The sequence below is a fragment of the Sorghum bicolor genome, chromosome 10 (genome assembly GCF_000003195.3).
Source record: "Sorghum bicolor cultivar BTx623 chromosome 10, Sorghum_bicolor_NCBIv3, whole genome shotgun sequence".
Classification (NCBI taxonomy): Eukaryota; Viridiplantae; Streptophyta; class Magnoliopsida; order Poales; family Poaceae; genus Sorghum; species Sorghum bicolor.
This window is the reverse complement of record NC_012879.2, coordinates 23,381,258-23,394,563: the sequence shown is the minus strand read 5'-3', so window position 1 is coordinate 23,394,563 and position 13,306 is coordinate 23,381,258. Positions and strand designations below refer to the sequence as shown.

The 13,306-nt window shown below is 44.9% G+C and overlaps 1 protein-coding gene across 1 annotated transcript; it reads left to right on the top strand.

Annotated features, from left to right (window-relative positions):
• Positions 832-7,382, top strand: LOC8078299 (tRNA(adenine(34)) deaminase, chloroplastic). The gene is made up of 4 exons (XM_002438325.2): positions 832-5,331; positions 5,421-5,508; positions 5,986-6,113; positions 6,852-7,382. Exons 1-4 carry the CDS (start codon positions 989-991, stop codon positions 7,114-7,116), a joined length of 4,824 nt encoding a protein of 1,607 aa, XP_002438370.1. The 5' UTR covers positions 832-988; the 3' UTR covers positions 7,117-7,382.

The following is a 13,306-nucleotide window of genomic DNA, read 5'->3' as shown; positions in this document are numbered from 1 at the left end:
ACAAGCTCTAAGAGCATCTCCAACAGTTATGCAATTGGAATTTGCTATTTGTTGGAGTTTGCCAAGTCCCTAAACGTTTTGCCAAAAGAAAAATAAGTTCATCTCCAAGTGTTTGGCATTTTTGACTTAGCATTTCCCAAAATAGTGGACCTAACTAATTTTGTGCGGGAATCTTTCATCTTCGCAGAAAATTCTCTGGCGCGTCGTGCGGGCGCTTTCTTTTTCACGCGCAATTCCTTCGCCCGTCGCCGCCAATTCTCTCGCGCATCGCGCGGCCGTGTTCATCCCGCAAGTCCACGTCGCCACTTGGTCCAGGTCGTCGAGATCCGATCGAGGCAACAGTCCCAGGTAGCACCGCGGCATCCAGGTCCCAAGGCTTCTGCAAGGAGGGCTTCGAGGTCGCCAAAAAAGGTCGCTGCTTGATCCAGGCCGGCGACATCTGCTCGAGGTAGCCTCGCGTTGCTGCAAGAAAAGGAGGCGGCGATGGATCTCCTTCGTCCCTGCGGGAAGAAAGGAGGCGGCGTGCGAAGAAAGGAGGCGGTGCGCGGGGGAAAGAAAAGAGTCGCGCGCGGGGAGGAGTCGTCTCACGTGAAACTACCGCAACGTGGGGAGTACGGGCATGACAAGAAGTCTAAGATTCTCGGGATATCAAAATTGCCAAGTCATTGTGCCTATGCAAAATGCCAAGTTTGGTCCATCAAATGCTAAATTTGCCAAAATACATAAGTCAAATGTAAAACTATTGGAGAGCAATTTTTAAAGTTTTTAGTAAATTTTAAGAATACAATTCCAATTTATCTCGTTCCCTTGTCGAGCTTCAGGCTTCAGCGATCGTATCCCCACAGCTTTCCAACACGGGCCCTGGCCGCGCGCGCACACACACATCCAGCTGCATCCCACCCAAACCCCCCACTATACTCCGGCGGTCGCCGGAACCGGAGACACAAGGCAGCAGCTGGTGTCGGCTGCGAATCCTCTTTCCGCTGCCATGTACAGTTCCTACTCCGCCGCCGCCTTCGCGCTGAGGGCCGCGAAGCCATCCTTGCACGCCCATTCCTCCCCCTCCTACACCTACTTCTACTACCCACCTTCCCCCCTCTGCCATCGCGACGACGCCGACGAGCACCGCCACCGCCACCACAACGAGCTCATCCCGCAGAGCCCGTACCTCGCCCCACGCTTCTTGCTCGACGGCTGCCTGCTCCGCCACTCGGCCCACCTCCTGCTCCTTTCCGCGCGGCTCCGGCCCCCACCGCCGCCGCCGCACCCGTATGCACCTCGATGCTGCCGCCGGCGAGCTTCCATACGATGTTGCCGCGACGGCGGTGGTGGAAGGCAGATGGCGGGACATGTCTGTTGTCAGGTGGAGGCGCGCGGGTGCCGTTGCTGTGGGAGTGGCGCTGGGAGGCCGGATCTTAGGGCGGTCCGCCGGCGATTGAAAGCGCCTGAGTGCCGTTGCGCCAGCTCCGGGGGTGGGACCTTGCTTGGAGCTGGTTGCGTACGGCGAGATGTGCCGAGGTTGGTGGGGAGGGCGATGCGGCAGGAGGTGTGGGAGTATGAGGGCGGCCAGTGGCTGCACGGAAGGTCTTCGATGGAATGCCTTCATGATTGGGAGGAGGAAGACGAGGTTTTCGGTTATGGTCAAGTGGAGGTAGGTGGGATGCGTTTCAGTAGGAGATGGGAAGATGATGATGTTGATCATGGGGATGGTCATTCTAGGGTTTGCTATCGGAGGAAGGGCCTAGAAAGCTATTACCGTGGTGAGGATGTGTGCAGTGGCCGGCATAGAGAGAGGAGCGATCTAGATGAGTGCCGTCATGGTTTCACAGATTCTGACTGGAGGCGGCGGCAGCGAAGTGAGTACTATGATGATGAGGATGATCTTGACTTGGGGCGGCGAAGGCAGAGATGGGAAGGGAGGGGTACAAGGAATTTTGTATCCAATGATGCAATTGACTCAAGGAGGGTTGAAACTAAAAGGTACTGTGATGATGACAGGGAATATAACCACACAAGAGAAAGGAGGAATTTTAACTCTGATGATGTAGCTGATGTCAGGAGGGCTGATCGGTATACAGAGGATCTAGGAGGATTTGATCAGAGAAGAGAGAGTAGGAATTTTGAGAATGATGATAAGGTGAGGAGAGAAGGCAGGCGCCATGACAATGACAACAGATATGTTTCACGGCACCAGAGAAGAAGTGAAGATACAGATGGAGAGGATGTTTCAGTCTTGAGATCACATCATTGGAATGACAAAGAGATTGACTACGATGAGCAAGATCTTGCTGACCGAAGGTACTACTCTGGGGTGAGATCTCAAAGGTCTGCAGGAGCATCTTCATTGCATGAGGATGATTCAAAGAGGGCTTCAAATTTTAGGAGCACATTCGATGCTAGACATACAGGGCAGAAGGGGAATGCAGCCTCAAGTGTGAGGTGGCATGACAATGTAGGTCGACGAACTGAGCGGATATCTGAAGAGAGGGACCGACGACGTTCAGCTGGTTGGTCAAATGATGAGAGAGATAGTTATGATTATGATGATGCGCAGTTTGTGAGAGTAAGAGATTCTAGGATAGGAAGACAAGATGACAAGTTTATAACTGAGGATGATACTAGGTTTACATCCAGTTCAAAGAACACATCTATTTTAAAGCATGGTAGCAGTGCTGCTCAGCAAGCTGCAGTACATAAGGATGGTTCAAGAAAGAGCTCACAGAAGATAATGGAGATATCAGAAGTCCAAGATAATAGCACTGAACAAGATTCAAGAGCACAGCGCTATCATCAGGAAGATAGAGAAAAATACACTAAGAATACGCCATCTTCTGTTCAAAATTCTGTGAAGATGGCTAGTGACAGTAGAAGACAAGTTGATCAGCATAATGAGGTGAATCAGAACTTGGTCTCAGTCACTGATTCAAGGAAAAACTCAGAGAACCTCAATGTAACAACTGATAACGGTCGCAATGTCAGCAGGGCCTCTCACTCAGTGAGAAATTATAATGAGATAAACCAGATGGATATTGATGACAGTTCTACTTCCTTACAGAATATAACTCATGTTACAAGAGATAAGAAGAGGATTGTAAACCAACAAGTGATACATGAAACAGATATAGACATGCAGAATATTACACATGTTGATATTTCGAAGATCCATGCTAGTGATACTTCCACGTCTAGGAATTCACAAAGTCACTTGGAAACTAGATCAGACATGAACTCATCTTCCAGTACGGATTTCATTAGTAGAACAAGAAGCCAGGAAAAAGAAGGGTACCAAAATAAGATCTCTGCTAATGATAGTGCCATGGTTAGGGGTTCACAAAGTCATGTTGAGACTGGATTGTATGATCCATTTCACTCAAAGCCATCGACTAATATTGCTGAAAACAAAAGGGAAAGTCAAGAACAAGCTGAACTTAATACTGCCAATGCTAGTAATGCTGTTGTAGCTAGCACTTCAGGCAGTCATCTCCAAACCAGAATTAGTGACCCATTTCAATCACCTTCTGCTGTAGCAATTGGCAGTATGAAAGATCAAATTGATTTTTCTAAGATCCATGCTAGTGATGCTACAGTTAGCAGTTCACAAGGTCCTGTGACTAGAAATGGCAATCAAGTTCATAAGGCATCAACTGTACATTGGTCAAGGGAGAGAAAAGGCAAGAATGGTCAGCAAATTACACAAGTTTGTAATACAGAACAAGATGATGAAGCAAGAAGTATTTTTCGTGAATCCTCTCAGGATACACATCATAACATGGATTTGATCTGGCAGCAGGCAGACACCAGCAGGATCTCTGAGGACAAAAACATTACTGGTTTGCTCATAGAAAGCACCGAAAAGGCATCATCTATGACTAATGTGGATATGGGACAACAAACAGCAACTATGGGAATCTATGGCCAAGAAATAAGGAGTGAGACTACTGCAGGAACTAGTTTACCAAGTGGTTCAAGTGCCAAGGAAAGCATGCTAGAATCAGCTGCTCGATTAGAGAAATCATCTACCTTTCCTGTTGGACGGTTTGTTGATGAGCTCCAAAAGGGAGTCTCAGATGCAGACGCTACTTCAACAAAGAAAAATGAGAAGTCCATAGTGGAAGGTATAGCAAGCTCGTTGTCAAGGTCTAGAACAAAAGGACCCGCAGATGAAATGTGGGATGTTCAGAGTACTACTTCTCAAGAGACCTTCAAGACGGCCAACAAGGAGGAAAGTTCGTCAGCTGATGGAGCTACTAATTCTGCCTCTCAGACACCCAACAATGAATCTGCTCTTGCTAGGAAAGTTCACAAGTCACTCTGGGCTTATGTTGCTGATATAATCCGTCTTGGATTTATTCAACGTGGTGACTCCAATGACTCTAGTCACAAATCAGTTAAGAAAAGTTCATCTAATAATTCTCAGAGCACAGAGGGTTGGCTTTCTAGTCAGGAACATGATAATGATGGCACAAAGAAGAAAAATGCCAGTACCAAAGCAAAACATCAGCAGTTGATAAAGTTGCATGGTGGTGAACAAGAATCTGGAGTGGCTTCAATGTCAAATGAGGAATATTTGCTTACTGGTACACATGGTTTGCGAATATCAGAAACTATTATTGAACCTCAAGTAGGTAGATCTGAGGGAGACTTGTTGCCTACAAGTTCTATGGATGATCTACATATATCAGGGGAGAGAATAAAACAATCTGATATTGGTGAATTACCGAAAAGAAATAGCATAGATGATAGCACTCCAACTTTGCTAGATATCACAATAGGACATTTACCCGAACACAAAACTGCTACTTCCAGGATCACAACAGAGGGTTCTGGTGAGGTTTTTACTGGGAAAGGAATGTTGGCTGGCAGCTCTTCTGTGACCATCAGTGAAATGGAAGCTGGTCACAGTGGTGATGGAGCTGATTGGATATATGATCCTTCAGGTGCTATTACTCCTTATCATGATCCTCAAATGCAAGCAGTTAGGCCACATGAGAATACCTCAACTGGTATCCTTGGACCACCAGTGTTACCCGTGGGAGTTTCTAAAAGGTTTGAAGAGAAGAATGTCGTGCAAGAGGCCCCGCAAATTATTAAAACAGGAGGGAAAGATACGGAATTGAAAAGGAGAATGTTTCAAAGAAATAAACAGGTATTGAAGGATACATTTGATGAATGGGAGGAAGCATACCAGCGTGATGCTGAGCAGAGAAAGGTTGATGAGTTATTCATGAGGGAAGCTTTACTTGAAGCCCAGAGAGCTGCAGATATTTGGGAGGTACCCGTTGGAGCAGTGCTAGTACAGAATGGCGAAATTATTGCTCGTGGTTGTAATCTGTAAGTTATATCATATTATATAGCTAAGCGTAAACTTGAAAATTGAAATATTTATTTTGCTAATTGTTCTGTGCCCTGCTTGTATTCAGAGTTGAAGATCTCAGGGATTCAACTGCGCATGCTGAAATTGTTTGTATAAGAGAGGCTTCTAACAAACTCAAGACATGGCGCTTAGCGGTATTATTTCACACCCATAGCTAGCTGTTTTCCGTAACTGTAGAAGCATTACAAAATATATCCCTTCATACTTAATCATTTCTCTTTTGTATAATATCTTTATTTTTCTTTGTGAGATCATCTCAAACTGGTTATGGCACTTGACATGGATAGCTGTCAAATTGATAATACATGTACTTACATGCTATAGTTATTAGTTTATAGATTTGGGCTTGTCATGACCCTAGGCTTTGCTTAATGTTTGTTTCAGTTCACACTACTTTAAAATTTATAATTCAGAAGGATTATTGCTTTTCATCTTCATAAGGACACCACAAACTATCTTTGTTTGTATGGCTTTTTGAAATAAAAATCCACCTTTAAGTGTAGAACTTTCTGACCACGAATGCGCAGCATTTTTATGAAATCTTTTGTGTTTATGGTTTATGTATGTATTAATTTGTTATTTTAGAAATCTCCTAATCTAAAGTATTGCAGGATACAACGCTTTATGTGACTTTGGAACCTTGTGCCATGTGTGCTGGCGCTATTCTTCAAGCTAGAATCGATACTGTGGTTTGGGGTGCCCCAAATAAGCTTCTGGGAGCCGATGGCAGCTGGGTTAGGTATGTGATATACCATAGTTGGAATTTCATAGTAATCTGTACATAATCAGATCTATGGCCCTGGTTATGGGCATGGCTGCTACTGCATGCAGTGAACACTCACTGCAACCTAGTGTCAGATGCCAGTGACTGTCTAGTTAAGAGAAGTTGAAGTTAGTCTTTCGATTTTTTTTATATAAAAATTAGCATATGCTACACCAAAGGTAGCTTTTATGCTCTTACAGCTCACTGTAAGATCAGTTAATTTTTTTGTTAGATTGAATATGAAAATCAGTTAAAAATGTTGAAGCGCTGAAGTGTCCCTGATGCTGTTCAGTTCCTTCATTTGGCTAACCCTTGATAACTCCATCTAGAAACAAAAGCAATTGAGGGTTAAACTATTCTTTTTCACTTCTGCAATCAGTTTAGTATCAATTATTATTTGCATTGGTTGACTAAAACAAATGCCTACGGTAATACTGTAGTGTTTATAAACAGCTGCTGGTGTGTCAATGATCGTCACCGTGGGCTGTTCATTGCTACTATATTTCTTGTCTGCAAATCAAATCAATACATATTGCAGTCCTCATTGTTTAGATGGAAAGTGTATTTGTACACACAGAGTTTGTATACAAGGATAGTCCCAGTTAAAATGGAGAGAGTTTCCCTATTCCATTGCTTTTATTGACCCAACATCATTGAAACATCACGATGTGGTTAGAAAGCTCAAGAAGTGCGGCTCACACACTTGGTTTACAGGCTGTTCCCTGGGGATGGACAAACAAACACTCTGGATTCAACAAACCAGAGCAAGGCCGCAGGGCCTGTCCACCCTTTCCACCCGAAGATAACCATCAGGCGTGGTGTGCTGTCGACCGAGTGCTCAGAGATAATGCAGCAGTTCTTCCAGCTGAGGAGGAAGAAGCCACAGTCACCACCCCAGGCGCACCGCCATGGGCACCACCATCCTGTCAAGTTTTTCAGCAAGATGCACCACATGTTTGGCACGATATTCTGTTTATAGCTTTGCCTCTCTTTTTTTGGCTTCCTAACTTTCGTATTATGAAAGTGTGAAAATGCATTTCTTTCTGCATTAGCGTTTTCTACCGAGAGGTGGCAGGTACCAGTACCAGTTTGTACTGTGAGCAGGGATGAAAACGGTACGGATATTTTCCGACCGTATTCGAGACCGAATTTGTTTAAAGGGGTTCAGATCTGTCAGTATTCAACATCCGATACTGTATCCGTATTCGAATACTTAAATCGTATATTTATGATGTCGATGTCTAATCCTATCTTATCCGATATGGTTGACATTATCCGTATTCGAATCCGAATCCGACCAGAAATATGAAAACAAATATGATATCGGTGATATCCGTTTGTATCCGATACGTTTTCATCCATAACTGTGAGATATAAGCAAAACAAGCGCCAGCCGTTGTATCTTGAGCACACCAGCGTGCTCAACGACTGAAGAAGGAAAAGAAATGGTGAGCGAAGTACGTTTTCTGTTATGGTTGTTTACCTTACATGCCAAGAGTAAAAAAAAAGACTGAATGCTCTGTTCCATGCATCGCAATGTGCAGTACATATACAACAGGCTGAGGCTGGATCGTGGGTTCGTGGGCAACATCAACAATCAGCCGATCACACGGATCAAAACCAGATAGGCCCGTTCGGTTGAGGTGGAATCCACCCAGGAATTGTTCCAAGTGTTCAAAGGGTATACAAATTAACGAATAAATCGAGGGGAAGATTCATTGCCAACCGAACAAGGCCGGGGCTGTTTGGTTGAGGCTGTTAAAGTTTAACAGGTAATGTAGCATTTTCGTTTTATTTTACAATTAGTGTCCAATCATGAATTAATTAGGCTCAAAAAATTCGTCTCGCAAATTACTTTCTAGCTGTGTTTTTAGTTTCATAAATAATCTATATTTAGTATTCCATGCATGTGCCTAAACATTCGATGTGACAGGCGGTAAGCTTTACCACAATGAACCAAACAAGCTCTAAATAGGAGTACTAGCATGGACATCAAGTGTGGAGTACTCTTACGTCACTAAATTCCAGTCGCGCTCCATAGCCTGTCCATCTTAAAGCAACTCTAGTAGGATGTCAAAAATTGTATTTCAATAGGATTTTACTTGAGCTCCAAAATTTGGGTGGGCACATAAATCCTTCGAGAGACCTTATTTTTGGGGCTGTGACCCATCAACTCCTCAGTTATTGCACTGATCCAAAAAAGAGAATCCTGAAAACATCAATGATTACGGACCTATTTCCTTGCTAAATAACTCTCTGAAAGCCATTACAAAAATTCTCTCCACAAGACTCAAAATGTGATCCTTCAGCTTGTACATGCCAACCAATATGGCTTTATAAGAGGAAGAACTATCCAAGACTGTCTTGCTTGGTCTTTTCGGTTAAAATTGGACTTTGAAAAAACTTTCGATAAGCTGAAGCACCAGACCATTCTAGAGGTACTTAAGCACAAAGGCTTCCCGGAAAAATGGATAGGCTAGGTCAATAACTCATCAAGCTCAGGGAGCTCTTTTGTACTCCTCGATGGTATACCGGGGAAGATTTTCTAGTGTAGGAGAGGGGTTAGGCAGGGTGACCCCCTCTCCCCACTCCTCTCTGTCCTGGCTGTAGACTTACTACAAAGCATTATCAATAAAGCTTGGCACAGTGGAGTCCTGAAACATCCTCTATGTGATAATTTTGATGATGATTTCCCCATTGTCCAATGCTGATGACTCCCTCCTCATTCTACCAGGAGATGCTAGAATTCTTTTCAACTTGAAAGGGCTTCTCAGAACCTTCTCAGATTCGACATGCTTACATGTCAACTTTTCAAAATCCTTCTTGGTACCCATCAACATGAGCAATGACAGAGCCCTCCACCTGGCCAACACCTTTGGCTGCCAAGTAGGTGACATGCCATTCACTTACCTTGGGTTACCCCTTGGAACGACCAGACCTTCAATCCAAGACTTTACTCCTCTAACCTGCAGAATCGAATGAAGAATGGCTAGCATTAGCAAATTTCTGTCCTACAGTGGGAGGCTCATTCTTGTTAATTCAGTATTATTCGCCCTCCCAACATTCTACATGTGTTGCTTGAAAATTCCACTCAAAGTGATTAAGCAAATTGACACCTTTAGAAAACATTGCCTGTGGAGTAGAGGCGACGTTGACAGAAAAGGTACATGGCTTGTAGCCTGGGAAACAACTTGCAAACCAAAGGAACAAGGAGGCCTCAGAATTATTGATCTCAAGAGCCAAAATGAGGCCCTCATAATGAAACACCTGGACAAATTTTACAACAACTTCAACATTCCTTGGGTCAAACTCACTTGGTGCAAACTCTATAACAATGATCAAAACACCTCCGCACTGCAGATCACCTGTTGGTTCCTTCTGGTGGAAAGACACTCTTAAATTCTTTGATAAATTCACAGAGATTACTTCCTATGAGCCCAACAAAGGAAACACCATCCTTTTCTAGACAGACATATGCATTGATGAACCTTTGAAAGAGAAATTTCCACAACTCTTCTCCTTCACCAGGAAGCCAAAATGCTCCATCAGTTACTTCTTAAACTAGCCTATGGGTAGAATTTTCTACACAACTCTTTCAACTATTGCAGAAACACAACTAGTTGAAGTGCTCAATATCATGCAGGATAGGTCTTGGGATTTTGATTCCAATGACGTCTTGAGCTACAAATGGGGTTCACAGACTTTCAGTAGCAAGAAAGCATATAAATCACTCATTAGCGACAGTCCTGCTTCCCTAATTTTTAAATTGCTCTGGTCATCAAGCAACCTAAGTAATCATAAATTCTTCTTTTGGCTGCTGATAAGAGACAGACTCAACACTAGAAATATCCTGAGCAGAAGAACATGCACCTGGAGGATTATAACTGTGTTCTGTGTAATCTAGGCTATGAGGAGACTTGTTTCCACATGTTCTTCGAATGTCCCTTCAATAGGAACTGCTGGGCCACCATCCAAATTGTATGGGACCTGAATCTCCCTCCCTTGGATATGGTCCTACAAGCCAGAGAGATCTTCCACAACATCATCTTTAGAGAGATCATGATCATAGCCTGCTGGATTATTTGGAAAACTCACAACAGTATTATATTTGATAATGGACAGAAAAGCATTGATCAATGGAAAAGAAACTTCAAAGATGAGCTCGGCCTAGTATGTACCAAAGCCAAAGCAAGCAAAAGTCTACTGATTAGTTTATGGAGAGATAGCTTTTCTTAGACTGTCTTTTTTCCTTTGGGCCTAGTTGCTCTGTACTACGTTGTACTCACTCATTCTTTGATTCAATTGAAATGAAACAATATAGGTGGGGGTTTCCCTCAATGTTCCAGTAAAAAACCTAGGCCCCCTAAATCACTACTTAGATAGTTACTCCTATGATGAGCATGATAATTTCTTCTCCGATGGTGGTTGTTTTGCTTCACAGTCGGACTGGTGCAGGCGGTGGTTGCACCACCCGATCAGAGACTAACATGTGGGGCCTCCCATAGTCAGTAGCCGTTGGAGGCAAATTTAGGTGACCATTGGTGGTATGGCGATTGGACTGTTTGGCCTGGTATGAGGCACGAGTTTAGCCCCCAAATGGCTAGTTGGAGGACTCCCTCTATAAATAGATGAGGTGGTCAACCATTGGGGAGGTGCTTGGCACCTTGGGGACTTTGTGTCTATCCTTTGTGGAGTGTTGTAGCCCACTTAGTCACTTGTGATTGGTAGAGTTCATATGTCAAAGTGAGTGAGTGATCCCTAGTGCGCTGCATATTGAGCAATTGCATTAAGTGGCACTAGGTGTTTGTGTGTGCAAGTCGGATTGCTTGTTGCTCTTGGAGGTTATCACCTTCTAGATGGATTGGGGGCTTGTGTGCTCAATCGTAGCATGCACGAAGGTTATGTGGTGCTTTAGACAGACTGCATTGTCAGGGGTGTTATCCTTGCTCTGCTGGAGATCATGAAGAGAAACTCTAGTAGAAACTGATAGAGAGTTAAGCCAATAGGCTTTAGATGATGATTGATAGATTGCAGAGTGTTTTACATATATAGGGATTACAAGAGATTACAGGAGGGTGGCCCAAGGGGCCAGCCGAGTGTGAAAGGGCCTGTCCAACCTAGCAGGCGACACAGGAAGCTAGGGGATTACATAAAGGAGTAATTAATTCTAACACCCCCCATAGTCAGAACGTCAATGGAACGAACATTCAGACTGGAGCGAAATTCTATGAAGAAAGAGGAGGGGAGCCCCTTGGTGAAGACATCTGTGTACTGTGACATTGTAGGAACATGGAGGACGCGGACAGCTCCAAGGGCGACCCGTTCACGGACAAAGTGAAGGTCGATTTCCACATGCTTGGTGCGTTGGTGCTGAATGGGGTTGGTGGAGAGGTAGACGGTGCTGACATTGTCGCAGTAGATGAGGGAGATAGTCTTTAGGGGGTGGTGTAGCTCCTAGAGAAGTTGCTGCAGCCATGAGATTTCAGCGACACCGTTGGCAACAGCACGGTACTCGGCTTCGGCACTCGACCGAGAGACAGTGGGTTGCCTTTTGGATGATGAAAGGTCCTAATCTGGCTAGAGGGGGGGTGAATAGCCTATTTAAAAAATTCTACAAACTTACTAGAGCAAGAGGTTAGTAAATAACAAAGCGTAGCTTTTTGCTCTAGCTCTAATGGGGAGTTTGCAAGCCACCTATCCAACAATTCTAGTTGATATGATCACTAGGCACACAAGAGCTATGTCACTACTTACACTAGAGAGCTATCTAAAGTTTCTATACAACTAAGTAAGCTACTCTAGTTTGCGAGAATGTAAGAGAGATGGTTTGATCTTTATACCGCCGCGTAGAGGGGATGAACCAATCAATAATATGAAGTCCAATCACCGGGAGAAATCCAATCAACAAACACAATGGAGACAAGCAATTTTTCTCCCGAGGTTCACGTGCTTGCCGGCACGCTACGTCCCCGTTGTGTCGACCAACACTTGGTGGTTCGGTGGCTAAGAGGTGTAGCACCAACCTCGTCCTCACTAGGACACCATAAGAACCTACCCACAAGTGAGGTAACTCAATGACACGAGTACTTTACTAGAGTTACCTTTTGGCTCTCCACCGAGGAAGGTACAAGACCCCTCACAATCACCGAGAGATGGCCACGAACAATCACCAACTCATGCCAATGCTCCTCCACTGCTCCAAGCCGTCTAGGTGGCAGCAACCACCAAGAGTAACAAGAAAACCACAGCCAAATCGATCCCCAAGTGCCACTAGATGCAATCACTCAAGCAAATGCACTTGGAATCACTCCCAATCTCACAAAGATGTTTAATCTATGAAGGAGATGAGTGGGAGGTGTTTGCTTAGGCTCACAAGGATGTCAAGTATGTTAGAATGCCAAGAGTTGAGCCCTAAGCCGGCGAAACACGTATTTATAGCCCCCTCAACCAATTAGAGCCGTTGGCTCTTTCATAGGGCGAAACACGGGGTCACCGGACGCTCTTAAAGGGGCACCGGACGCTTAACACCTGCGTCCGGTGCTCCAAAGTCAGCCACGTGTCAGAGTCTAATGGTAACCTGCAGAGCACCGGACACTGAGCAAGTTGCCACCGGACGCGTCCGGTGTACACCGGTCCTAAACTCAGGGAGGTATGCAAACTCTTGGGGTCACCGGACGCTGAGCACCGGACCGTCCGGTGCTCACCGGACTTAAACGCAGGGAGGTTCGCAAACGGACCACACACCGGACGCGTACCACCGGACGCATAGGCCTGCGTCCGGTGCCTATCGTCCGGTGCCTTATCCTAGCTGGGCCAGGCACTGACTACACCAGACGCATGGACTCAGCGTCCGGTGCTCCAGAAGCCAGCGTCGCGAGAAACACTCCCGTGACTTCTCCAAATTTCCGATCGGCGCAATAGAAAATATGCACTTCATTTTCTCAAAAAGCGCCGAATCTCGCCGAGCTTGCTCGACGGGAGGGAGAGAGGAACCCATCCTCTCTCTACCCTTCAAACTCCACCTCCTTCTCAAAGTGTGCCAACACCACAATGTGTAAACCAACATGTGCACGTGTGTTAGCATTTTCACAATCATTTTCTTCGAAGGAGTTAAGTTAGCTCACTAGGTTCTAAATGCATGCACATGAACAATGACACCTAGTGGCACT

Bases quoted from the DNA above. Each gene is read 5' to 3' on its own strand.
- LOC8078299 (XM_002438325.2), top strand. From the start codon at position 989: ATGTACAGTTCCTACTCCGCCGCCGCCTTCGCGCTGAGGGCCGCGAAG. The intron at 5,332-5,420 runs GTAAGTTATATC...GCTTGTATTCAG, and splicing joins ATTGCTCGTGGTTGTAATCT to AGTTGAAGATCTCAGGGATT. The intron at 6,114-6,851 runs GTATGTGATATA...CTTGGTTTACAG, and splicing joins GCCGATGGCAGCTGGGTTAG to GCTGTTCCCTGGGGATGGAC.